The sequence below is a fragment of the Montipora capricornis genome, chromosome 12, assembly GCF_036669925.1.
Source record: "Montipora capricornis isolate CH-2021 chromosome 12, ASM3666992v2, whole genome shotgun sequence".
Taxonomy (NCBI): domain Eukaryota; kingdom Metazoa; phylum Cnidaria; class Anthozoa; order Scleractinia; family Acroporidae; genus Montipora; species Montipora capricornis.
The window spans coordinates 31714938-31742581 of record NC_090894.1 but is presented as its reverse complement, the minus strand read 5'-3'; the positions used below and the strand labels follow the sequence as shown (position 1 = coordinate 31742581).

The window sequence follows — 27644 nt, the reverse complement described above, 5'->3', positions numbered from 1 at the left end:
CAAGAGTCTAAGCACAAATAAATTCAAAGCATTGAATGCAAACTCAATGTTCAATATTGAGGGAACTGGTCTTGACAAGGTTTTCTGACCTTGCACTGTCCTTAAGATTGTGCTTTTCACATTTTCACTTGATCATTTCCATACTCATGATTTTGTTGCGATAGTGAAAAGCTCAATTTACTGTATTTACTTGATTACATGCCGCCCTCAATTAAATACCCCAGATGAAAGGAAAAGTACAATAAACACCATCCTCAAATAAACGTCACATCCAATCAGAAGCATGTGCCGTTTAGTCAAGTATTGCAAGAAAGAAACAAGTACACATTACATCTTGGTAATCTAAACCAGCCTTGGAAATTTATTTTCCTGTAAGACAATGTTCTTAAGATCAAGCACGTTCTTCAGAATTTTCACAAAGTGCAGTTCTGTTGTTAAGGCTGCAAATTTTGCCAGCATAACAAGGCCAACCTCTCCTTGGAATTCTAAACACATTTCTGTTTTACTGTAACTGTTGTCAGTGACTTAAATGTGATTTTGAAATAAATGCTACCTTTGAATTAACGCCACATTTAATCGAGTAAATACGGTACTTCAGCTGGCAGAGAGTTACTTCAGTATGGCACAATTCCAGGCGAGAAAAATCCAAACCACAACAGCATAAACAATGTGCATTTTTAGAAAACATTTTATTCTTATTACATTACATAAACTATTTCCTATTCAATTCAGAAGTTGCTTTTAGCTGACGTGCAGAGCTCCTCTGGCTTCAGTAAACATTGGATGTTGATAAAAAGAGAATTATTATTATTCTTTGATGAAAATGTTGAGTCTATAATATATGTTGGGTCATTTATCAAATATTTCTGTGCTCCCACAATGCTATACAATGCTACCACAACATGAGTTCATGTGAAGATAGAAATCTTGGCGAAAGAGTATGGATTTATCCATGCAATAATAAACTTCAAAGATATTTAGTCTACGTTACTGTGCGATGAATTTGCCATTTTCCAGAAACAAAAAGAGATGTTCTCTTTTTACAAAAGCACGCTAAAGGAAAGGATTTACAAGTATAAGAATTATTTTGCAATCCAAATCTAACAAGGAGGTCTACAGACATATAAACTACTCCACAAAACCAATGTCAAGTTTAAAATGTCACATTCATACATGTATTTATTTCATTTGTACATAAAGGGGAAACAAGGCTGACAGGAAAAAAACAATGACATGAACCAATTCCTTTACAACTTTGGGCTTTCAAGACAAAACACTAAGCAACAAGTCAAAGTTTACTTTTAAAAGAGACTGAAAACACCACAAAACATGTATCACATAAAGCACCAAATCAACCAAAAGCCAATTAACAGCAGAAACAATACACAGAAATTTACCATAAATTGGGGCGAAAAAGAAAACAAAACATTATTTGTTTGGTTAGCGCATGGACATTTGAGGAAATGTGCATGTGCTAACCAAGAAAAATTAATCAGACTTTGTAACAGGCCAGTTTCAGGAATCATAAGAAGGTGATGACATGCGTAAATCATCTGAGTTTTGTTCTTCATCCACATCATCATCGTCACTCAGACTACTGTCCCTGTTGGGTGCACACCCTGTCAAAACAACAAACATATGACCTATTCAATGTACTATTCTGAAAAACTATCAAAATAAAAATTGAGAGCTCTTGGTGGCCGAACATAGTTATCGTGTGCGCTCTTGCTAACGCAATGCAGCATGCACGCAAGGATTGCCAAAAAAAAAAAAATTGGCTTCCATAAAGTAATCATTTTATTTTCTCAATGCTTCCGCTATCTGCACTATTTTTCCACAAAGCGTTTTGATGGTTTTAGTCTTTTATGAGAAGTGTATGTTAGAAGGGTAATGACACAAAGAAATCCACAATTCGTAGATAGTTCTTTGTTATCGAAAGGACCCAGCTAAATACAGCTCATGCGTAGTAAGTTTAAAAAAATGCGATTGAATGTAGAATAGCTTTCTCGGAAATACGCCTATTTCTTGAGAACCACTTGTTAGAATTTAAAAAAATTTGGCACGAATGTACTTTAAGAAATAAGTAACTGGAGTATTGAAAAAACAACTTTAACACAGGAAATTCAAGATATTCCAGTGAACCTTCAACAAGGGATAATTAAAGATCTCTCTGTCAAATTATAATAACTAAAATTTGTTAACTTGTGAGCATTGTTACAAACTTGTTGCATGCAAATTATAAAGAAAATCTAATGACCAGATTTTCTGTGAATAAACAAAACCGATTTTAAAGGCATGATTATAGTTGTTCATGTTGCCATGGCAACGGCATACAGGTCAGCTTAACTATCAAAAACCAGAAGTTTGTGTTGTTAATTTGCTTCCAACCATTTTTGGCTACCAAAGGATCAAGGGTTTTAGAGAAAATGGTAAATGAAACATATCAAAAACTGTGTTCAGCCACCTCAAGCTACTGACCCCTGGAAGTGATACTTTACAGATTTTACTCTGTCTTATGCCAGACTGGCTTTGCTTGTCAACTGGGGGTGAGGCTAAATCGCGTGGGTGGGTGAGTCGTGGGTAGGTGGGTGGTGGGTGGTGGGTTGCGTTTGTTTGAAGGTAAAAAAAGATATATATTATACTCGTAGCTGCCTCAGTGCTCGGTCCAAATTTGTCTTAGGTCTTAGGTCTTGTCTGTTTCGAGAATTTCCAGTCATTGATAAAAAAAAAAAAGGGTTAGGGTTAGGGTTAAGGACCCACGACCCACCCACCCACGACTATTAGACACTCGTCAACTGGGGGTGTTCTGGGGGCACCTGAGGAGCGAATGGGTAAAAGGTTTAAACATCGACAAGACATTACTTTAAAGTAAAGAAAACCTAATCCTCTGTCATAATAGAAAATGATGATTGAGATGACAGAGAAACATTGAGTAAATTTTGTTTTGTTTTTCTCTTTAAAATGTTTAAATAAAATAATATTAACAACAGAAAAACCTTAAACCAACACCGCTTTCTCGCCAAAAATAGATTAATTTTTTTTAACCACAACAACCACCTGCCAAGGTGAGTACATTAAACCTTGATTTAACCCACTGACTCTGAACTTCCCCCAATGACGAGTAAAATCGTCTGAAAAAGGCTCTCACCCACGGGTCTTCCACCAAGAATTAGCAATTTTGCCAACTTTTAGTTCTTCAGTATTGACATTATACCGGTACCTTGTGCTTGGTAATCTCTGTTAGCAATAATATTACTGTATAGTTAACACTCTTCTACTACGAAAACCACCGATCTGTGGAATGGGTGGGAATTTATGTGTCTCTGCCCCACTCACTTTCACTTGTAAATAACTCAAATTCTTAAGAGGTAACTGCAGAACTGAGCGCATATGGAAGGCTGTTACAATCGTGCAAAAGCTTTCGAAGAATACTTGAGAATGAAGATTATACAGACTAGACATTATTGGAAAAGGGAGAGACTCCAACACAGGTTTCTTTGTGGGAATTTCATCAAAATGTTTAACAAAAGTGGGCGGGGCAGTGACTCGATAATTTGGGCCCACTCTACAGATCGGTTATTTTCGTAGTAATTTTTTAAGATACTTGTCCATTACATGTATTTTTAACGTTGACCTTTTTGTACTGCTAAAAACAAAAAAAGGGTGGGATTTGATTCATGACAGATACATCCTCTGTCGGTAGAATACAGAGCTGTTCCAAAATGTTTCACTGCTTTCTGACAAGTGATGAATACTTTTTCCGCTCCCTTTTATTGTGGATAGTTTTTTTTTAAATCCATGTGGTGTAAAATTACATGTTTTTTTTCTTCCAAATGGAAAGCACTCAAGGTGCTCGGCTGAGATTCAACCATTTTTGTTTCAGACTAGTTGGCTTGATATGTATACTGAGTTAAGCCTTCACAGACCAGGTTAAAAAGCCTCTACAGATAGTATGCATGGACACAAAGAATGGCTCTACAGTTGAGAGACTGGTTAGGTTAGGTTTCTCATTCTTGTAAAGTGTCGTAAAATAAAACTTTCTTTTTCATCAAGGGATGAACAATACAGTACCGCTCAGAATTAACCTAACAGGGAACGCTGAACGGAACGTGTTACATATTCGTTCAATTTCCGTTCTCTTATCCCTTCTATATCCGTTCTATACCCGTTCCGAATCCGTTCCAGCTCTGTTCTCTTGTGGTTTCATTGGATGCGTTCCATGTAACGCATTTACAAGAAAAAGAACGCGTTCACAAAAACCGGTAACATTCACTGCAAGATGAAGATGCGATTGTAACTTCATCAAGCAGTTAGTCTTTTCCTAAAATGAGGTTTTTGCGCTAGAGATATCAAAAAAATTATTGCAGTGATCAATAAGATTTCTTTTTCAATTGTGCAAAAATTTAATATTTGATTGTATACAAAAAGTGAGCAAACAAGGACAAAAGACGACTTACGTATAAATTTGGCCTTGCGCACGGTATTGGTTGTCAAACGCTTACCGACAATACCCAAAGTTTATCTGTTATTTCTTTGTTACAAAGTATTTATCTGGAATAATACGGAAAATTTTTCGTTGGACGTGTTACACTTTGATCCGAAACATCGCACTTTTAATTTCGTTTCTATCGTTTGTATCGCTTTAACCTTTCTATCGTTCGTTTGCTTCGCGGCAGCTATCGTTTGAAAGAATGGTAAAAAAGAAAGGTTTAAAGTGTTTTTGAAAAGGTTTCGAGGGTTTAAAGTTTGTACTTTGCGTGAGAGAATTAGTCACGTATTGAGTAAACATTGTCACGTGCTAGGCAACCAAACTTGTTTAGTGAAGAAGAACGAGCCAGTTGTTTTGTTTGCACGCATTTCACGGCTAGTGGAATTTTAACGTGTATTTTCGGTTATGTACAAAAGAAATATCTTAAAGGAACGATTAAAGTGAAGGAAACCCAGTGTTTTACAAATGATTCAAACCGAACGAACCAAACCACAGATCAAACAATAAATTTATTTTTGGCGTGATGGTTAAAAATTTAGTGCAAAAACTAGTCGCGTAACGCTAGTTCTGGTTCTACAAATCTAAAAGTACTCATTGTCTGTGGATGAACGGTATTATCCAACTAATGTGTACGTAAATTTTCAAGCCTCTTTGGCCATATTGAGAAAAAGAAAATATTCACACTAACATCTCAATCCCGTTCACTGCAACTGTTTTTCTTGCTGATTTGAAGTGCAGGTTTTTTTGTTTTGTTCTTAATTGAAAACAGAAAGATATTTTGAAGCTTTCTCTTTACCAGCTAAATGCACATGAAATGTACTTCCCATCTCCGTTTTCAGATTATTACAGTTTCCCAACTGTAGTCTTAAAATCAAGCGCTTAATTTAGCGGCCTTGAACACCAATCCCTTTTTTAACCAGGCCGGGTGTCAAGCGACACGCGCCTAATGCTAACAAATGTGGACTTCACAAAGTACACGTAAATCTCGCTAAGCAGGGATGTTCTTTAGAACGCGTTCCTGCAGATGAGAACGTGTTCTAGAGAACAGGTTAAAGAGAACTTGTTTGTTCCATATCGGTTCTGCCCACGTTCCATATCCGTTCTGTTGCTGTTTCATTTCTCGTTCAAGTTTCGTTCTGATCGCTTTCGCGAACGCGTTCCATGTTAGGTTAATTCTGAGCGGTACTGTATTTTTTAATTCATTGCCACTCTGACAAGTCAGTACATGTATCTCATACAGTCATGTTGAATAATTATTTCCATTTCTAAATCAATTTTCTATTAGTCCCATTAAATTGTACAGAGGTTTTGTTGCATTCTTGGCAAAGATTTTGCATTTTTGCATTTTTTTTAGTACCCCTGTAATACCTTTCTCTCTTTGCCACACTTACCACTTTACCTGGTCGAGCCCAAGTACGGATGAAACCTTCATGACAAGCCATGACAATGCAGTCTTCTCGGAATGCTAATGCTGTTAATCTCTCATTTGCCACTTTTTTGGCAACTAAGGGTTCTAGAATACACACATCCTCCATTCGGGGACACAAAACTGTTCCTGGAGTAACATTCCCTGTATTAACTAACGTTTCCATGGATTTTGTTAATGAATGTACTTGTGTTAAATTCTTTGGTGCATCGAATGATCCCAGGGGACAAGGTGCCACAGCATTACCACCTCCGCTGTGATTTGTTTCCAGTGTGATTGGTCCATTTGAAAGGGCATGACCTGAAGTTATGTGCGAGTTTGAAAGAGTGATTGTTGCTCGCACACTCCTGCCACGGGGTCTCTGAGGTCTGAGCACATCTTCTCCCAAGTCCCAAAGCATGAAGTGTGTGTCCTGCTCTACAGATCCAAATCTGTAAGACGTTACATTTTTGTCCTCTGGTGTAACAGAACTAGCGCGTTGTGAAGGTGCAATACCGTTTTGTTCAATCTCTTCCTCATCGCTGTCGTCAACACGGCCTCTGCCACTAATATTAGTGGTGTAAGGATCAAAAGCAACAACTTGAACCCACGAATGATGCCCAATGCCACGTGCAATTACTCTCCTCTCAAGGAAAGACCAAACAGTAACAAGGTCGTCCTCACCACCAGTTACAATATACTTACCATCTGGGCTCCAACAAACACATTTCAAGCCCCCAAAATAACTTTTCATGACACCACATAATGTTTGCATATCAAAGTCAAATATACGTAGAAAGCCATCTTGATTTGCCGTAGCAATATGCTTACAGTCTGGAGAGAAAGCAAACTCGTTTACAGAGCCTTCGCCAATGGTCCATTTACAAACAGGGTTTCGAGTTGTCTTTGATTTCCCACTATGAATTGAGTAGCCGGGTCCTTGTTTCATTAATGCATACTGAGGAGGTCCAATTCCTGCCGGATGTTCTTTGTTATAAACAAACATGTTTCCACTTTCATGAGCAACCAGAAACAGATTTTCAGATCCTGGAATCCACTTGAGGCACATGACTTTAGTCTTGTCCACAAGTCTCTGGAAGAGTAACAAAAATTCAAAAATTAAAATACAATAATGTACTATGCTGATATGGTATTTAAGCATTACATGTATATGCATAGTGAATTTATTATAGGTAACTGTGCAAAAAGCTAGTCACCTCCTGGAACTGGGGTATAATTGCTCAATGACAGGTAAAACCAACGTACCCTGTCACTACAAACAAAAATTCTTCCAAAGCAACAAATTGGAAGTGTCTCTGTTTGCTTGCTTAATAGTCTCCTGATCTTTTATGAGAAAATGATACAACAGTGAAGGAAAAACATATATCGTTGTAAATAATTATTGACTTTGGAACTTACTTAACAACAACATTATTACCCTAAAGATAGTTGTTATTATGCATTTATCTGGACATTTTAAGAAATTGTCTCGTATAGACACCTGGAGTGAAAACTCCAGACAGCTTCGACGTGATTTGAACCCATGACCTCTGCGGTGCCCGTGCAATGCTTTACCAACTGAGCTCTGAAGACGCTCCGTTGGGAGCAGGTCAATTTGTTGGGTTCCTGTGTTCCCGTGAAAGGACTGATGAATGAAAGAAATGTATATTCAAGTATAGGTTATTGACAGAAGATCCATCTATAACCCCAACTTCAAATATACATTTTATTTCAATATTATTAATCACACTAATTAGCAGAAGTTTTCCTGTAGTAAAGTTCACCTCACTTCAAAGGTGGTCATAATATGGTTTTATTCTTTTTACGTAAATCCTCAATGTGCCCAATTTTGCAACTAAAAGCTACTTCAATCTTTTGCAAAAGTCCAAAGGATAGATTACAAAACTACAGTACCTCTTCGTTAAACAGCTTGTTCACTTCGTGTTTCACAGGATCAAGCAACTGGACTTGACCAGCTGAGAATCCAATTAAAAGTTCCAAGCTTTCAGATGACCGTGTCAACAGGTTAAAATCATGGCATGTGGGGATGGTTCCCTTGTACATTCGTTTATCTAAAGGCTTTGTGAGGTCTGCAGCCTGCAATCAAGCAATGGGAAAAAAAACAAGGTTGCAAGTTTTTGAAATAAAGTGAAAGTCTTCTAATTCTTGTAAAAAGGACGATGATGATGATGGCACATGTACAGTGTATAGTCAATCTTTACCAAAAGCTGTCCAACACTCTCAGGCACCAACTTTCCCATATTACCCTATTAACACCTCAAACCCCCAAGGATGCCTCCCACTGACAAGTAAAATCTCCTGGCGTTAGACAGAGTAAAGTCTATCTTGGGGGTCAATGATATGACCCAGACTAAACTCTGTTACAGCAATGTGTCATCTACTTTGTTAAATGTGAGGCCTGAGATCACGATTGTGTGGGGGGAAACAGCTAAGGCCTCAAGTACGAGCTTAGGATGAAAGAGCACCAGTCCAGAAATTCATCTACCATGTATATGATATTGCTCTGAATCAAAGCAATGTGAAGGTTATATTATGATAATACTACCAAAAGGAAGATCACAGATCCAAAAATGAACACCTATCCATCAAAAGGGATGAGGGGTTGGAACTTCCAAACATCTGAGGCGATACTTCTGTCACATGATCAATTGCACTTAACTTGTGTGACAACTACATGTAACGACTCACTGCCATTCAAACTGATGAAGGTTGAGTAAATCTTACAAAGCCTACAACAATTACTTACAGCGAGTTCAAGACAGAGCAATTTGGATTACATGTAAATGGTAAAAACTCAAAAACAAGCTGAAAATTAATTGGAATAATAACAAACACAATAACCAGAGGTTTGCTAAATGACCTGTCCCACCATAATAAATTAAGCATGATTCTTCTGGGTATTGTCTCAAAGCCTCTTTCCTCCAATGGTCTTTATGTTGGAAAATGATGGTCACGAGTTGCAAAATATTTCCAGGGGTTCAAAGACAGATTTGCCCTTTTGTTACAAGTGATTCTTCAAAGTTTTTTCAGTTCTAAACCGAAAGATAACATAAGAATCGAAAGTGCAGATGACTGCAGCCATCAGTCAATCAGTCAAAGAAGGCCACACACAGTGTGTAAGGTCAAATAAGATCCTCATTAGTTTTAAGAGCTTTATTGTTTTGTTAAACACATCTTACTATTTTGCTTCCTGTTTGTTGTGCTGTTTTGTATTCAAGTTTGACTTTCAACCACCCGATAAAATGAACTTCTTTTGTACAGAAGTTTAGTGACTCTTAGGCTAGTGATCTCCAGATTTGGTGGAAGATGTACTTGTAAAAGGTTGAAGGAGATGGGTAAGTACTTTACGTATACCTTATTATAATGCATTAAAATTATATTATAAGGTATTTACACACCCGTAATATCCATGCATACCCCTTTATACCCATGTACATTGTATACCCCTTTATTACAAGTGTATATATGGTTACGCATGGGTATAAATGGGTGTACATGAGCATACATGGGTAGTTTGGGGTATACCAAGGTATTTAGGGGTACACAGTGATATACATGGATATGCGTGGGTATAATACAATTAATTTTAATACACTATAGTAAGCGATACATGAAGTACATTGTACCTATGGAGAGATGGATAAGATGACTGCTGACCATTGCTAAGGAAAAGATATGTTATTGAGCAAAGCCACTGACTACATTGTATATTAAGGAAAGTTTGTGTCTGAGGGACACAAATACAACAAAGCGCTGGTACAGTGCAGCTAATACGACGCAAAAAAGGGCTGTCGTAACACCAGTACAACATCACCACTAACAAGTTATACTTGCCCTTCATAATTAACTATGGTAAGTTAAATTGCAGGTACGTAAATACATCAACTGCAACTATCATAAACAATCAATAGTTTTCTTTTAATTCGTACAATCAATCAAAGCAGTGCAATGTGTCACATCCATTACTATCAAGTATCATCACCCATAACCGTGTAATCTACATTGTACCTGTTTACAATGTGCGTGTAAGCCTAGATGCTTTGGGGGAAAACATTGAGAACCATGTTTCAATTTAAATCCTATGGAATGGTTTCTTCATGTGACAACTCTAAGCACCATTTAAAAGTAATGAGAACTGATAAAAATTATCATCACTTTAATATTAATAATAATTATTCCTTCTCAACACACCCTCAGATACTAAACAGAAATACATGCAAGTATGAGCAGAATTTTTCTATGTTGCCTGCCAACCCAGGCGGAATCGATCATAGCCCTGGTTGTGAGAGCTTGTGTCATGAGATGGCGTTAGGACCAAAAATTGATTTTTTGAAGCCTTTGAAATGTTTTTAAAAGTAAACAGTGTTGCTTTACAAATTAATAAATATTGTGAAGAAAATCAACCGATCATTGCAGCATTGCCTGATATTTCTCATTTTGATAATAAGCATCGCAGGCCAGCCTTAAGCAATGGTTCCCAGCCAGTACACCTTTTTAGGAAAAAAATATAAACAGGACATTATTTACCAACCTTGGTTGGTCCATAAAGGGAAAAACTGTGCCCAACGTCTGGAGTACCTGAACTTGAGACTGAAGGCACAGTTTTTATCCTATACAGACCTCCTGCCCAGTGAATAACATAATATTATATTTTGATTTTCCTCATTGCTAAGCAAAATCATTTATCTCTATACAATAATTATTATTACTTTTTATACAATTACACAAAACGTTTCATCTGGCTGAAATTTTATTTCAAATGGGCAAGCCAAGCTTTTTGAATGACTTAGGGTTAAAATGGGAGCCAATGAAACATTCTGTTGATAATATTCCATGGATACGGTAATCAAAGCTGTGTTAGCAAAAGCCATTTTTACATAAATTATGAACGGCAAGACATCTGAAAGGAAGTGAAGGTTTTGAAATTATGATAAAGGTACATGTCCCTTTGAATGAAAACAAATTTCTCCCTAAAAATTACAGTGGACTTCACTGTCTTGGATGGCTCCTCAACAGTGATTGCAGAGGTTGCCACAAAAACTCCCGAAAGCAGTACATTAAATTTTGTACATGTGCTTTTGTGTAAAATTCAACTCAAACTAGAGGGTTGAGTGATCCAAAAAGAGGTGATGGTTATCTACAAAAGTCAGCTTCTAATGAAACGTCATTACTAAATGGTTTTTGCCACTGAAAAGGACAACCATGATTAAGATGTAGGTTGTTAGATGCATTTATCCAACTTAAATCAGCACGAGAGAATCAGGATTGTCCCTGAACTTAAAGTGCATCTAAACTCAAATTTTTCTCGTCTACAATACAGGGTGAGACGAAATTCCAAGCATCATTGCCCTTTGGGTAAGCTGTAATTTTATCTTACTAGCCCAAGTCTCTGAGGAGCTACATGTAGTCCCAAAAAGATTTGTATTCTTTCTTTTTTTCTCTCACATTGTCTGCTAAACACATTATGTCTGCTCAGAGGTTTGCATCAGGTAAAAAAAAAAAAACCAACAATGCCATACTCATGTTAAAATGATGTTTGCCAGCCGAGCAACCCGCGATAAGAAAGTGCTAGGCCAAAACATTGTTTCACTAGCACAGGAAATACAAGATGGCGGTCAAAAGAAAATTTCTTATTTTCATATCGAAGTGCAAGTTTTCCATCGAAGAAATTTCCATTCAGTTTGAAAAAGCACCAACGCACCACCGACGCATCTTATACGTTATAAGATTAAAGGGCCGACAGTCGACCAACAGTCGGCCGATGCGTTGGACGACGTGTTGGCCGACGCGTTGGTGGGATCGGACTCTTAACTTTTACCCAGCAAACATTGACCGAATGCAAAAATGGCTGCCAACAAATTATTCTTTTGTCTTTGTGTTAATTAGCCTAACTAGCCTCGTTCACACACTTAAAATTGAAAGCATTTGGGCTGTAAAACGAGGCTAGTTAGACTACATGTAATTAACACAAAGACTAAAGAATAATTTGCTGACGGCCATTTTTGCATTCGGTCAATGTTTTACCAATTTCTTAACTCAAAATTTCAGTTTATATCTTCCTGGCAAGACACGCAGTTATCAAAATTAGCAGTAATTTGGACCCACGACCATGATGTGAGAGGCACGGGTCTATTCTTGATTTCATGTCACAAACTGCTTTGAAATGCAAAATTTCTTTGAAAACAGGAATGCAAAGCAATATTTGTGAAGTAAAATCAAGAATAGATCCATGCCTCTCACATCACAGTTGTGGATCCAAATTACATGTACTGCTAGTTCTGCAAAGTTTATATGGATATATGGCACAGAAAAAGGAACATTCTGGGTAATAATGGTGACATATGTTTGCTTTGGATGGGGAGATTTACACTAGAACGAAAAATATTTAAGTTTAGGTGAACTTTAAAGGCAATCTATGGTTATATGTCCAATAACAATATTTCAAATATAAACAAACTCTAACAGAAGGCCTGATTTAGTTGTAAAACAAGAGTAACACATTTAGAGAATGGACTGGGAAATGCTACAGAAAAAAGCTAAGTATGCAACATAATATTATCACAGTGGGTATATTGTAATTTTTTGTTAGAAATAAATATATGCTGGAAACAACAATAACAATGATAGGACAGCTTATCTGAAGTCTATAATTGAACTCACGTCAAATGAATTCAAGTTTGTGCATGCAAATTGGTTCTGTAGCAGTTTTGGTGTTTAAAAAATAAACACTTCGCTGGCTGACGTATTATTATATAAACATTTAGAGAATTCTTAACTCAGTTGTCAAGAAAGTGAAAGAAATTTGACTGTTCACAAGCAGAGCGAAAATCCATCAGGTATATTGATGTCAAGATATAAATAATATTACCGAATTTTATGTTGTTAATAAGCTTAAATTCAAGCTTTCACTACCAGTTCTTTTAAACGGAAGCTCTGGAAAATTATTTTCGTGTTCGGAGGCAAAGCTAACGGGATCTTCTGGGCCCTTTTTTATATTTTTATGAACAAATCATAAACGATATCAACCGGAGGGTCCAAGATTAGCAAATGCATTGAGAACACAAGTTTTATTTTTACAGCAACCGCAAGAGAAGTCACAATCAAGAATGCCGTTGCTACATGCAGCGTTTTGAATTGCAAAGTTCCAAGACGAGACCCTAGTTAATAAAACTAGTATTCGAGAATAATATTTTCCCAGACAGTAGTTTCTTAAGTCAGCTGAGATAGCTAGATTTGGTAAAAACGGACTGCCGATTCACAAAACTTAACTCAACTTTAACATGAGAAATTTACAACTTAATTATGATCACGAATTCTTAGCTGAAGGGAAACGTCAATGTTATAACTTATTACCTTGACTTAACATGCACAATTTAACGGAAATGCTACACACACAAGCCTCGCTCTAATTTACCACACACGTTCCTAGAGAGGCCAATGAGTTTAACTTACCTTCCGTACGCCTTTGTAAATGTAAAAGTACAACTCTCTCCCGACATTGAAGGCGATTCGATCGTTGCAGCCACCTTGATCCTTGACTGTCACAAACGAAACTCGGACCGGGTGGCATTGCTGAACATTGTAAGGGACTTTATTAGGTCGTGAATAAACAGAGAGATCCAGCAGTCTGTAACAGCCCTCTTTTGTAGCGAAGTGCTGCTTGATTTCCTGACTTGTATGTCCTCTTCCAGAGGCCATCATTTAGAACGCAGACATACTGTGACGATAATCGCGACTCATGGATCTTCTCAGTACGCATGCGTCTTTCTGATGCGCTCCAACAAGCTGACCTCGTCGAATTGCAAAACGAATGTTACATCCCTTCGTAATGTCTCCTTTGTAAACATTTTCGTTTTGAAGCTTTACAAACGTTTTCGTCATTGATCCGTTTCTGCGTAGGCTGTATGTAAACATTCTCCATTTCCGTTGTCGCACGCGCAAAAAGACCTTTTGCTAAGGCAAACAAGCCGGAAGTAGGAGATTTCTTCACTCGGGCTAAGTTCGTTGATCTTCCTCGGCACCTACCACGAACTATAAGTAGCGGTTTTGAAACACAAAGAAAAACTTAAAATTCTCCATTGTGCGCTGATATAGAATTTGGGATATTGTCATTCTTTTGTGGTCTTCTCTTTGAATTTCCTTGAGCCCCCATTACCACTGCGCAAACTTCATCTCTTTCATAGAGGCCTTAGTTTTCTCGGTCAGTACTTCGAATAAAAAAGGATAAGCACTCGAATAGAAGAGAGAATTCCGGAATAAAATTCTGTTATTCTATTTTAACCTTGCGTGTTTGACCTCCCGGGTTGACCTGAGTCTTCAATTTCGAAACAACCTGAACATGCTGAATATCAAGTTTCATCGGTCCACTCTCAATTGGATCTGGTTTCTTGTTTCTAATATGAACACGGAACGGAAAAGGCTGACTGCTCAAGCGGATAAGCAGTTTTAATACTGTATAGACATTTACCCCGTGTATAACATTATCCAGATTCAGTCCAAAAACATGGTCCAGACCTCACAGAGATAGAGAAAAAAATATTTATTCCCACCATAGGGTTTCCATGTGGTATGAATGCCATCATGTGACAAATGCAAGTATGTGCAGTTACCGTCTGGGAAAATCGCTCATACGGCAGAAGCCAGTCAGCAGCACAGGCGCAAGCGCACTGTTAATGAGCGAGACTGCAAACCAAATTATTGCTGTTTGTTTATGAGAATAGGGAAACGGCGAAAACCTCTTGGAGCAGACCAGAAAATCTTAAAACGCAAGCCACATAGAAAACTGATTCTGGAACACATTTGTGAAAAGCAAGTGCCGCTTTACTAATCTCCTTACACGCTTTGCGTGCCTAATGGCGTAGTGGTGAAAGCACTCACCTCCCAACAATGTGGCCTGGGTTCGATTCCCATGCAGACTTGGCGTCATATGTGGGTTGAGTTTGTTGGTTCTCTTCTCTGCACCGAGAGGTTTTCTGCGGGTACTCCGGCTTTTCCCTCTATTTGATTTGCTTTGCATCAATTTCTTGATTTCAGTTTGCAGTGTCCTTACTTAGTGCTCCAGCGCTAGAACGACTAGACATTTAAATAAAGTACCTTTAATCATTTTGTTTTCAGTCTATAAATTATTTTCTGGTTATTTCTCCCAAGATCCGGCACTTCTACTTTGTTCAACTGACCCTTGCATAAAAAAATGCTTTAATATTAACCATATCGCATCAAGTAAGACCACATGCATAATCAAGCAAGGCCACATGCATAATCTCTAGATTAAGGCATTTTATCTCTTTTTTCGATATCACTTAACAAATATAGGTTACTCATTCACCCATATCTATTTTATGATCTTGTTGCCTGAGGCCAGGAAGCTAAATCTTATACGGAAAAACTGTTGATGCTCCAGAAAAGAGCAGTGGTGCGATTAATGAATTTTGCCTCTTTTTATTCACACGCTGTTCTCTAAGTATTTCATTTCTTCAAAGGGTCTCAAACGTCTTTCCTATAAATATGCTATACGTTACGATTTCCTTCTTTTAATGCATGATTTTAGAAGCCTATAACCAAGAAGTGTCAACCTTTCTCATTTGGTCTTGGTGCTGTATTATCTAATTTTAGAATACGGGCCTGCCCAATTAAGGTCAATCAGATTGGGCCTGGTGACCACAACGCTTCTGATTGGTCTGCAATCAAGTAACGGAACGAGGGACTGCTCGTGCTTAATTCAAAATCATGGATCGTGCTTTGCAAGGGACACAATGCCGCCCAGTTTTTCCCGCCAAAAGTCTAGCAGTAGCCGTTCTAAAAAGAGACAATAGGGAGCTTTAGCAACGACAACGGCGACGTCAACGAGAACGTCACAAATTTGTACAATTAGTGACCAAAACTGTGAAGCTGCCACCTAAAGGAGGTGCTAAATACACCCGCCTGGTAAATTAGCTACGTCATGCTGATGAGGCCCAAAAGGCCGAAACAGCTGTCCATGGCTGCTAATTTATCGGGTGAAATGGTTGTGCGCATGCGTGATGTGTTGGCCACACCGGGTTGGTATTAGCGTGTGTCACCTTGCTTTTATTCCTTTTCAGGTATTTTAGAAGAAGAAGAGTTATTTATGAAAAAAGGTAACACTTTTATCAAGGCATTTCCTGGATTCAACAAGTAATCGTTTACAGTTTTCCTCTTTTTGGGTATATTTTCTTCAGTGGGCAACTCTGTAAAAAGGAAAAACCTCTATCTTACCTAATTTTGACAAAGCTAATCTCCATAATTGCATGCGAAAGCGTTCGCGAAAAATGCTAGGCATGGAGCATCTTTTTCAAAATGACCGCGCATTTTTATTTATTGGTATGTTGGATAGCTGTACATTCTTTTGTCTTTTAGCTATCTTAACATAGTTCAAATATAAAAGAAATGGAGAAACATAAGGCTTCCTTTTGACTTTTTAGCGACATTGATTGTCCTCATTAACTTTAAGTACTTTGCCCCTATCATTGACGATCGATTTGCGTGGGTGATGACAGATGTCTCAGAAAATATCTGCTTCAGAAGACATTTACAGGAATATCAATCTAGGACACAATTCTACGAAAAGTGTAGTTATTATTTTGTAAAAATCCTCATGCTCTCGTAGACTCTTGCAATTGATTTTCTGTCTTTTTTAGTGAAAAAGCAAGGTGACACACCCTAACACCAACCCGGTATGGCCAACACATGCATGCGCACAACCATTTCACCCGGTCAATTAGCAGCCATGGACAGCTGTTTCAGCCTTGCTGGGCCTCATCAGCGTCGCTGTTTTTTTTAATGAGACTTTTCAGCTTGTTCACGGAAACCTTACCAGTCTGCTGGAAGCGAGATAGTAAAGCACAGGAAGTTTGTGTTGCTCCTGGGCAAGCTTTGTGTCGTTAGATGCCGCGGCCTTTGTTCCCTCCCTGGTACCCCTGGTTCGAGGAAAAACAGCCGACACGTCAGCATTCGCACTGCGCATGAGTAAGTGGAGAATCCAAGATGGCGGCCAGCATACGAGCCAGACAAATCGGTAAAAGCATATGCTATTTTCATCCTTTTTTGGCGTGATCTGTTATGCAAACAAGTTAATGATACGACCTATTTTTTTATATTTTGAAATGCTATTATGATTGTGAATGGTGCATTCTATGAGTTAAATTCCCGTTCATCTTGACCGATCCACAGTTGCACGGAAGAGTAAAAAATTTACATTTTGGAAATTCAATTTCAGATTCATTGAAACGCATGCTTAACTTAAACCAGCCGATAACGAAATCGACTGCTGTTGAACCAGTGTGGAAGGTAAGAACAACCTCTGTCTAAATGATGTCAAGCTGAAGTATGTGATAATTACTTAACAACGGGTCACATTTTCCCTCTGGGCTCTTTGAGATCGATAGATGTAATCTTTGCACCATATTACAGTATATTTAATAAGCCTTGTGATAATGATCTTGGGGTCCACCTGGTCTCCTAACTTTGGTGTAATGACATTACCCATGAAGGTGATCATTAGAGCGAGTTAGTCCAGGAATTTTTGCTGTCACCTGTCATGTAAACTATGGCAGTGTATGATTTTACCAATCGTATAACATGGTGGACATCCTTTGTACTTCAAAGGTAGAGTGAGAGACTTCCAAGATTGCTGTTGTAGTAGTGAAAGAATGTCACTTACAATTAAGGGCTGATCTTTTCAAATCAAGGTTATTGTAAATGCTTTTTCAATCCCATAACTAACTTCTGACCAAAGGTTGATGTCCACATTATCTTGTTAACAGATCAGATCTAATGGCCTCTCATTGATTTCTGTTCTCTGTCAGTTCGCCAAGATATATCCCAAGATAGGACACAGCTCTTTACGATCTCTAATTTCATTGGATCCCTTTAGGACACAGATTTTTATTTTAGGGTTAGGTCCATCGTTGATTGGTTGTTTGTTTTGGTCCATTGTTTTCTGAGCCAATCCCAAGAGCAGTTGTAATAACTGTGTACTGACCCAGATATATCATCAGCTGTTTCAAATAATTGACGTAGGACTATGACAGAATGTTTAGTGACACGAGGAAGTTAGCTTCTATGAAAAAAATTTAATTACAATATAATGACTTTCTGACCACAAAAATGCTAAGAGTTCAAGTAATTTACTCTGTGGTTTTCAAAGTCTGATGTCTCAAATGGCAGCTAAAAATTGATAATCCAGGTGTGTCACAAAAGGACTGTCATACAAGAGCTGTCACAATGACTGAAACTCATTTCCATCGATTAAACTTTGATTTAAGCCAGATACATGTGCGTCCTGAAATTCAAGTAATTACATGCACACGGATTGCAATAAGCATTGCAAAGTGCCCCCTAATGCGATTCTACTCCACTTCAACATCACTCTTGTCTCGCAATACAGACAATGAAAGTCATAAAGTTTCCGCCAAATGCTTCTCCTCGAAGAAGGATAAACAGCTGTATTTACCCTAAGCTAAAAGTACTGCTAATCTTTACACTTGCCATATTGGGGAAAATAAGTAGCAGTCACGCTCAGACTTTCTGGACATAAGTGATTTAAGCAGCATTGTTTTATTATGTAATCTGGCACTCCTAAAATTAACGTTTAGGGTGATAAATAAGCCAGTTTGTCTGCAGTTGCAAGAGTTGAATCTCTCGGCACTTTTTTCTTGGTTGGCTCAACTAACGTTTAGGGTGATAAATAAGCCAGTTTGTCTGCAGTAGCAAGGGTTGAATCTAGCGGCACGTTTTTCTTGGTTGGCTCAACTAATGTTAGGGTGATAAATAAGTCAGTTTTCCTGCATAGCAAGGGTTGAATCTACCACCACTTTTTTCTTGGTTGGCTCAACTTTACTTTGTGTACAGACCAGTACATGTAGCTTCTTTACTTTGTGGTGATCTTTTTTTTTTTGTTTAGGTCCTTGTGTACGACAGATATGGTCAGGATATCATCTCCCCATTACTTAATGTCAAGGAACTTAGAGAGATGGGAATCACTCTGCATCTGTGAGTCAACTTCACAACTTGACAGTTCATTGATTTTTTTCTTCAGTGTGAATTGCAGCTGTACATATATGCTTAGTGCTGAGCCTAAGGTTTTCTGTGGAACATTATCTTAGCCTGGAGTAATAGACTTTATTACTGTTGACTGTCAAGTGCTTTTTACAGGATTTACAAATGGATTCTATGTTGTCTTTTGTCTATTTCATATCGATCGCAAACGACATGAAAATTTTGTAAGAACAAAAATATTAATATTATATGAGTGTGTTGCTGGTGTTTTGTATTGTATTGTATTACACGTATAGGCCACTTCGGAAAACACCATAATACTCTTTGTCCCCCCAAATCTTGCATGTTAAGCATTGTTTCCAGTTTCTCTTGGGACTTACAAGGGTCCCAAGAGAAAACAAAAACAATGGTTATTCTAAATTTGGGAGAACAAAGAAAAGAGTATTATGGTGTTTTCCGAAGTGGCCTATAACATAACAGCATATCATAACACAATACAATACAATAATAAATATATATTATGTTTAAATTAATGTGAACATATCCCTCCATTGAAAATATAATTTTATATTTTGTAAACATGTAATCAATGATCTAACATATTCTAATATTTATGTATATCTCTGCACCAATTTGTCAGCCTGCTACATTCTGACAGAGATGCTATTCCTGAAGTTCCTGCAGTCTATTTTGTCCTCCCAACGGAAGAGAATGTTAAAAGAATTTGCCAGGTTGGTTTTCGTCCTTAGTCTTGCTTGATGGCAGTGGTCTTGGATAATAATAATAATAATAATAATAGTAATAATAATAATAATAATAATAATAATAATAATAATAATGGTTTATTCAATACATGTTTTTGTACAAGAGTAAATAACAACATGTTTACATTAATTACTTTCTCAGAAAATTTTTAAAAAGTTATAAAATATATTACATGTTTATTAAAAGAAAAAACCATTGAGGAAAAACTTAAAATATTATTAATGTCACAGTTTCTAATCTTGCATTCTTCGATTCCTGGAACTGTGGATTCACAAAAAATTAAGGGCCTCAAGCACTTAATAGTTTTGTGGTTCAGCGGTTGTTGTATGTGCGGGCATTTTGTCCTTGAATTTCGAAAAAGTTCTCAGAAAATCGAACATGTAAACCTCAAACTAACCTATTTCGTTGTTCAAGGATAAAGGGCTTTAGAGGATAAGCACAACATCACAGAAGCAGGAGTCAATCTTTGAAAATAGCTTCAAAAACGGTGTGAAATGTGCAAGGTTTATTGGTACTTGACTTATAATTTCTCACATGGCAAACAAAACAAAACTCGTAAACCAAACAATACAAAGTTTGAAAAAGCATAAATTAAATTATCCAGGTTTGTGTAAAGAATAAAAAACAATCATTACCAACCAGCATTTTCAGGCAACAGGAGTGACGATCATGCTTGCACGCAAACACGAGGTATTGCGCCAGGTTACTAAGCCGTTGAAGGATCGCGTTTTATTTGAAGAAACATGAATGTTTTTTAGAGCTTTCCGCCTTTTCCAGTGTCTATTTCATATTTGTGCTTGTGAGTATCTTCAACATTTAAAGTAAAACAAATCCTTTTTCATTTCAACTGGAATTGCTTTTACATTCATTTTGAAGTCTTTTGTCCACTGCGTTCGTTATGCCCAAAGACCACATTATGATGTTAATTTTGAATAAATTATTTAGCTGGAACTTGGCTCGAAATCTTTGACCCATGTATAAGTGGAGGGTGATTTTTGGAGCTTCTTTTGAGACCATAAAAGGTCGACTTATACACGGGTAAATACGGTACAAGCCTAACTCTCCACGGCGCTACGAGCTAAACCTCCGGCCAGCATCATGCTATAATGGAAAGAGTGTAGGCGGTAAAAATAGCTCAAGTCTCGTTATCTCCCCAGCACTACGAACCGACTCCGCCAGCACGTGCTGAATCGGACAAGAACAAAGGCAGATAGAGAGCGTAAAATGGCATAGCATGAAAAAACACTGATACGTGTGAAGCATGTATCCCCCAAGCGTGAACGAAAGACTCCGGTAACGAAACGACAGCCATACGGAGCGCGGCTGACACTAAAACATTGCAAGGTGTGCGTATACGGCTGGTAGCAATCCGATGGCCATCGGCCTACAGCCTTAATTAACCAGTCTGCCAAGCCTGCAGAAGCCGCTGTGAAGGCAGCTACGATGCGATAACTGTGCCCTTTAAGTGACTGGTAGGCATGTCAAGCCGCATTCCCTATGAAGGATAAGAACGGCGGAGATTCCAATGTGAAAATAGTTAATAGTAGTACGCTAGTCATTCTGTTCAGCAAAGGAATCCCAGAAACATTGAAAGTAAAAAATGATTGTTACACTCTGGAAACCTAACAGGTGTAGATGTTTACTGGTCTTTTCCACAATCTCCTTGGTGTTTTGGCACCATTTTAAGTTGTCACAAAGCGTGATACCAAGCACTTTGTGCACGATCACCTTTTCAAGATACATATCATTGATGGTGAGCTGGAGTATGGCGAGATCTTTAGCAAGGAAGGAGATGCACATTTCTTTGCACTTCTTCGGGCTTAGGTCTTGTATAGTTGATGGAGAACCATGGGAAACTACCTCGGAAATAGTAATGTCATCGACATACTTTCAGTAACTCGATCTACAAGCTAAGTCCTCAACCATAACCAGAAAGAGAACTGGACCAAGCTTGGTCCCTTGTGGGACCCTGGCATGTACCAGGGCCCATTTGGAAAGGAGCCCATCAAGCTTTACAGCTTGTCAACTCTGTGATAGAAAGCTGCAAATCCAGGTGACCATAATTGGTCTAGTGCCCATTTTCTATAGCTTGCATACCAGAATATTATGGTCAATATGGTCAAACGCTTTAGAGAAATCTAAAAGGCACACTCTCAGGTACAGGTGTACATACCAGGTGATTCAAGAGCTAATAGCCAGTTATGCAGCATATCAAGGAAACAAAAGGTGGTTGACACGCCTTTGAGAAAACCAAACTGATTTGGATCAATGTGCTCCTGGATGTCCTCCACGATCCACTGGACAGCAAAATCCTCAAAATTAATACCTTTGAAAGGCATGCAGTTAGAGCTACTGGTCGCAGGTCATTATCACAGGCGATTAGTGACGCCTTTGGTATTGGTGATATACATGTATGGGCATCTCTCCATGCCAAGGGGAAGTCACCAGACGACAACCACCGGTTAAAGATAGTGGTCACGGGCTCAGAAAGCTTGGACGCGAATAGCTTCAGAATTCGATTTGGAATTGCGTCAGGACCACAAGCTTTGAAAGGACTTAGCCTGAGCAGTTTTTTGTAGACTTCCGTGGGGTCAGATGACAGGTAACTTGTCCGTTGTGGGTAGAAAGGCAGGGAGTGTTAGGTAATCCAGGGCTGGAACATCATAGCAATGAATTCCAGAGGCTTAGAAGCTAGGTACATGTACCGGTATCTGTTGGTAGGTACAAAGATAACAGCTAGTAGCCTGAATTGAAAACTCTCTGCAATCTTCAAAGTGGTTTTTAATTTTCCTTAATGTTTTAATTGTGTAGTTTATTTGCCTGGATTTTTTGTCCGTCATTGAGTTCAATACATGTATGTTGATTTAATTTTAAAATGTTTATCATTGTAACCTGGTCATTTTGGATTGATTCCACAAACCCAGCAAGTCTCCTTTTCCTTAACGTTTTAATTGTTTATTTTTTTTGTCTGGATTTTTTGTCCACTATTGAGTTCAATACATGTACATATGTTGATTTTATTTAAAAATGTTTATCATTGTAACCTGGTCATTTTGGATTGATTTCACAAACCCAGCAAGTCTCATTAATAAGAACTTACATTGATTAACATTCTTCATGCTAAATAAAGTACTCCAGATAATCTATGCCTATTTGATTCAAGTTTGCAATCAATATGGGCAGTTTCTTCCAAGCTACATGCAATTACAGTAAAAGAGCACTTCACAGTCTTTGCCATTGAAGTTAAAAGAGAACAAAACTGCCATGTTAAATCTCCTCAAATGAAGTGAAAAATTCTCTAAGGAAGAAGCACGACCAACTTTCATGTTCTCTTATAATAATAATAATAATAATAATAATAATAATAATAATAATAATCATATTATTATTCTTATTATTATTCTTATTATTATTCTTATTCTTATTCTTCTTCTTCTTCTTCTTCTTATTATTATTATTTTTATTATTATTATTATTATTATTATTATTATTATTATTATTATCATTTTTATTATTATGTTCTGTTATATTTCCTGCTTGTCCAATTCCCAAGTCTTTACTTGGAAATTTGAGTAAAAGTTAAGAAAAGTCTTTTCTCAATTGGTCTTTTGTCTTAACCAGCTTTTGTTTCATTTCAATTCTAGGACTGTAAAAACCAACTATATGAGTCATATTACTTGAATTTTATTTCTGCAATTTCAAGACATCGATTAGAAGATCTTGCTACTGCAGCACTTCAGTCAAACAGTGTGACACAAATTACCAAGGTACATGTCAGTTTTTGCCACACATTCTACTTTTTATTAATTTGTTTATCTTTGAGGGATATAAATGTATTACTTATATTTCTTTACACCTCAGGTGTTTGATCAGTATTTAAATTACATTTCTTTGGAAGATGAAATGTTTACTGTGAGAAATCAGGACAGAGATTCAATATCATACTATGGTGAGCAACAGTATGTTTTATTACTTCGTTCATGATGTATAGAATTCAACTCCAATTTTTGGACTTTAGACTTTTTATTATCTTTTTTTTTTTGCAAGGGGGCCGGGGGGGGGGGGGGGGTCATTCTGTGGCTGTGCATGCTTAAGATTTCTTTGCCTCATGGAAGGCAGCCCAAGTAGGATTCAAAGGCGGTATCCCCTCATTCAGACGCAATTGCGATGACCACTAAATCCACTGGTGCACTACGCGACAGATTGCCTAGGGAATATGTGTTACAGAATTGTTTGTCTGACCAGAAACAAGTTTTTGTGTTTTCATTGCAGGCAATGCAATATCTGGTCATTGTATGACTTGGTAAAAAACCTTACCGGGCTAATAACATAATTTTCTAATTCTACCGGTATTGTTAAGAAAAACTATTTTTAGATACCATCGTAGAAAGTTGTACATAAAGCATTTGTTTACTGGTTTTGATTGGAGCCAATGCCGTTAACAGCAGTTTTAAATGTGAACACATATTCTATGATCGCACTTAACCATATGGTTGGGTCACAGAATGTGGACTTTGGACTTTGAACTTCGGATTATGGAATTGAACAAGATATTGTAACATTAAAAAATCACTCCAATATTGTGAATTTTAAAGGAAATCAGCTAAAATTCCTTCGAACAAAGTGTAGGCTACAGTCTACCTGTAGCCTCTTGCTTATTATACTTTGCTCTAGCCGTTTATGAGTTCAGCATGTGGGGTTTTGAAATAACAACTTCAGAATTAAAAGCCCGTGTTCATTCATAAGACACTGCATGCCGCGTTGAATTTTGCACAGATGGAAAATGTGAAATCACCGGCGCATACCCAATCAAAACATTGGAACCATTTCAAAACAGCAACACAAGTGCGCAATGTCTTTTGACTGGGTGAACATGGGCCTTTAATGGTGTCACTTTCTAAATTTCCATGTCATGAGGGCAATGAAGTGTTGGTTTTTCTCTTATTATTGATCTTATTGATCATACACATGATTGACACACATTGTGAAGTGCTTGGCTGCCATTTGTGATATACGAAGTTGTCTAGTAATGAACCATAAAAATGTTGTTAAGTGCATTTCAACTTCACATCATCATCATCATCATCATCAAGCGTCTTTAGTTTAATATTATTGTTGTTATCATCATTGTCATCATCATCATAACTGTACTTTCAAGGGTTCATGGGATTTCTCTGCATTCAAATGTTTTTTTTTTTTTTTCAGCGCTCAACAGATCTGATACTAAGGATACTGACATTGAAATGCTGCGAGATGTTATAGTGGATAGCCTCTTCAGTGTTCTAGTTTCATTAGGTCCATTCTTAGTATTTTGTTTTCTTTTACGTGATAACCTTAGAGTAAGATAAATATAATGCATTGCTATTGTGTTGTCTTAAGATTGTTTTAATATCCTGTGTGTTGTGTTGAACCAAAAGGAGAAGAACCATGAGAAATTTATTATTGGCTTATTGAATTTATTTTTATAGGTACTGTGCCAATTATTAGATGTCCAAGGGGTAATGCTGCAGAAAGGGTTGCAGAGGTAACTATTATTGATCTTATTTCTTGTTTTAAATCCTACAGCCAATAGTTTCCCTTGTTGTGGGATCTTAATGAAACTTAGAAATGTTTCATCTGTTATGTATAGGCCCTTGATAAAAAGCTGCGGGAAAACTTAAGAGATTCTAGAAACAGTTTGTTTACAACAGATATGCCATCTGGACAGTTCAGGTTTGTGAAATAATTGTTATGGTTTTATCATATAACAGTTGACAGTTTTGAGTTTCTGTTTTTAATATTTGTCAAGTTTTCAAGTCAAGTTTTATTAATTTTATTTACAGGAAACAGTTTAAGTTATCTCATAATTGGGCTGGCTTGCAAATAGCGAATGAATGAAGAAGAATGAAGCTTTATTTAATGAAGCTTTATTTAATCTCAGGATTGATGAGGTTGAAATATTATTTTGTTGGGGACTGACTTAACCCTTTTACTGCCATAAATGTCAACTGACACTTAAAGATTTATCATTTTACTCTAATGCCAGACGATTTTACTTGTCAATGGGGGAGACCTCTGTGATGATTGGGTTTACCTAAGCTGTTCCATGAAAACGAATAAAACTTCCAGGCCAAGTAGATGATAATACAGGGAAAATGTAGAGGTTTAAAAGTCACTCTGTAGATTTGTTTAATGCTCTTCTTGATATTCAAAGTCATGATCACTGTAATGATGAGGTTGAACATGAATAATTTAAGAAGAAATTACAAGATAAACTGAAAACCATTCAATTTTGACTAATTTTGTTCAATCTTTTTCTATTCCTTAAGTTTTCAGAGGCCAGTATTAGTAATCTTGGATCGTGACATGGACTTGTGCACACCATTGCATCACACATGGACGTACCAGGCCTTAGTGCATGACGTTTTGGTAAGCTGAAAAGTGACTGAAGTTTCTAAATCTTTTGGTATTCAAACTGAGTGGTGTGCATTGAACAGACACTGTGTTTTTGAACTAACAATCATAACAACCAAATTAACAACAGCAAAAGGTCAGATGCATTTGATTTCTCTCCAACTAAGAATGACAAAGTTCTGCATGGTTGTCTTGAAGTAGAGGGAAGACCCTGTGTTATAGTATTGTGTTAATTAAAGGCCATTTGCCCATTCCCATCAGCTATTGAGATTTCAGAATTTTGCACAGGGTCAACTTACCATGAAAAGCCTGTATACAAGTCACAGGACAGGGCTAGAGGTTGAGTATTAAGATACCCTTTTTGTAAATGGTTTTCTGGAGAATGATTGATTTAGGGATATAATAACAACTTCCTCTAAGTCTGAATGTTGTCCAAGTACTAATGCTCTGCCAATTGCAAAGGGTCTGTTCAGAAAATCAATGTTAAAACCTAACAAAGTTTAAAAAATAATTACCAGTAGTATTTATTGAATGACACAAGAGGAACACCGAACAGTTGCAGTGGTTAAAAAAACGGATTAGATTAAAAAAAATAAACCACAATAATTCTCCCTTGATAACACAGCAATCTGAGTATTTTTTTCAAAGGTTAGCCACTTTTTCATACAGCTCACACTGACTCACCCCAGCTGTTTCCTTCGTCATTTGTGCGTATTAGAGACAACTGGGGATGAGTCAGCAACTCACACACAATGCCTCTGACCACTGGCCATGGGATACAGCGATCCCACTAAAAGCTTCAGAGTGAGAATGAATAGAAACATCCTCTCAGAATGCGGCCTGGAGTAAGAAGTGCTTTCAGTAGCTTTTAAGAAAAAATACATGTATTTTTATTTGTGCAGGATTTACATCTGAATAGAGTCGTTGTGAAGGAATCAACATCAAGTAATGAAGACCACACTGACCCACACCACAGGCACCCCAAGCAAGTTAAGGTCAAATCATACGACCTCAGTGTTACCGACAAGTTTTGGGGGTCACATAAGGGAAGGTGTGTGTAGGAAGTTTCTTGATCATTTTCTCGATATGCTACTCTCCCTTTGGAACAAATCATCTGATTCTTGTAACTAGACCCACTGACCCCTCAGGTGTCCTAGGATGCCCCTAGTTGAGACGAGTAAAATTGTGTGGCTTTAAGACGCCCACAAACGAGGAAACAAATTTGCGGAAGCAAGTATTTCCCTGTTTGTGGCCCCAGGAAACATTATTTTGTTGCAGAAGCAAAATTTGCTTCCTGGAAAGCTAAAATGTTTTTTAATTTGTTCAGAAACATGTTGCTTCCTCTGCAAATGTTTCTTTGTTTGCGCACCAAGGAAACATTCAGGAAACGATGCAGATGCCTTTAGAATGAAAGTCTCACTCCCAGAGGTCATTGGGTTAAGAGGACTCTCAAATGTATTTCAAAGTATGTGACTGTTATGAAATTAGCCAACATAAAAACACCATAAGAATTGTTTCCAGAAACAATGCTTATGCAAAATTTTGGAGGGACAAACA

General features: G+C 37.4%; 2 protein-coding genes and 1 long non-coding RNA gene across 4 annotated transcripts in view; 2 read left to right on the top strand and 1 right to left on the bottom strand.

Annotated features, from left to right (window-relative positions):
• Nucleotides 1-670: 670 nt before the first annotated feature.
• LOC138026214 (WD repeat-containing protein 20-like) lies at nucleotides 671-13718 on the bottom strand. 2 transcript variants are annotated; one of them, XM_068873447.1, is made up of 4 exons: nucleotides 13368-13718; nucleotides 7809-7991; nucleotides 5889-6987; nucleotides 671-1619 (listed from the first exon to the last, which is right to left on the bottom strand). In XM_068873447.1, exons 1-4 carry the CDS (start codon nucleotides 13614-13616, stop codon nucleotides 1516-1518), a joined length of 1635 nt encoding a protein of 544 aa, XP_068729548.1. In that variant the 5' UTR covers nucleotides 13617-13718; the 3' UTR covers nucleotides 671-1515. The 2 variants fall into 2 exon arrangements, with proteins under 2 accessions (XP_068729548.1, XP_068729549.1); XM_068873448.1 differs by having other exon boundaries at nucleotides 5881-6987; nucleotides 13368-13717.
• On the top strand, nucleotides 12713-16691 carry LOC138026215 (uncharacterized). Its single transcript, XR_011127237.1, has 3 exons — nucleotides 12713-12751; nucleotides 15995-16030; nucleotides 16571-16691. It is a non-coding gene; the product is annotated as an uncharacterized lncRNA (long non-coding RNA).
• Nucleotides 16692-16862: 171 nt separating this feature from the next.
• LOC138026213 (sec1 family domain-containing protein 1-like) overlaps nucleotides 16863-27644 on the top strand; it is a 28565-nt gene continuing 17783 nt past the window's right edge. Inside the window, exons 1-11 of the mRNA XM_068873446.1 lie at nucleotides 16863-16947; nucleotides 17149-17219; nucleotides 18835-18923; nucleotides 19570-19660; nucleotides 23339-23461; nucleotides 23556-23643; nucleotides 24900-24989; nucleotides 25163-25218; nucleotides 25324-25406; nucleotides 26003-26102; nucleotides 26990-27138. Of these exons, the coding sequence (XP_068729547.1) occupies nucleotides 16917-16947; nucleotides 17149-17219; nucleotides 18835-18923; nucleotides 19570-19660; nucleotides 23339-23461; nucleotides 23556-23643; nucleotides 24900-24989; nucleotides 25163-25218; nucleotides 25324-25406; nucleotides 26003-26102; nucleotides 26990-27138 (971 nt within the window). The 5' untranslated portion in view covers nucleotides 16863-16916. The remainder of the gene's footprint in view (nucleotides 16948-17148; nucleotides 17220-18834; nucleotides 18924-19569; nucleotides 19661-23338; nucleotides 23462-23555; nucleotides 23644-24899; nucleotides 24990-25162; nucleotides 25219-25323; nucleotides 25407-26002; nucleotides 26103-26989; nucleotides 27139-27644) is intronic.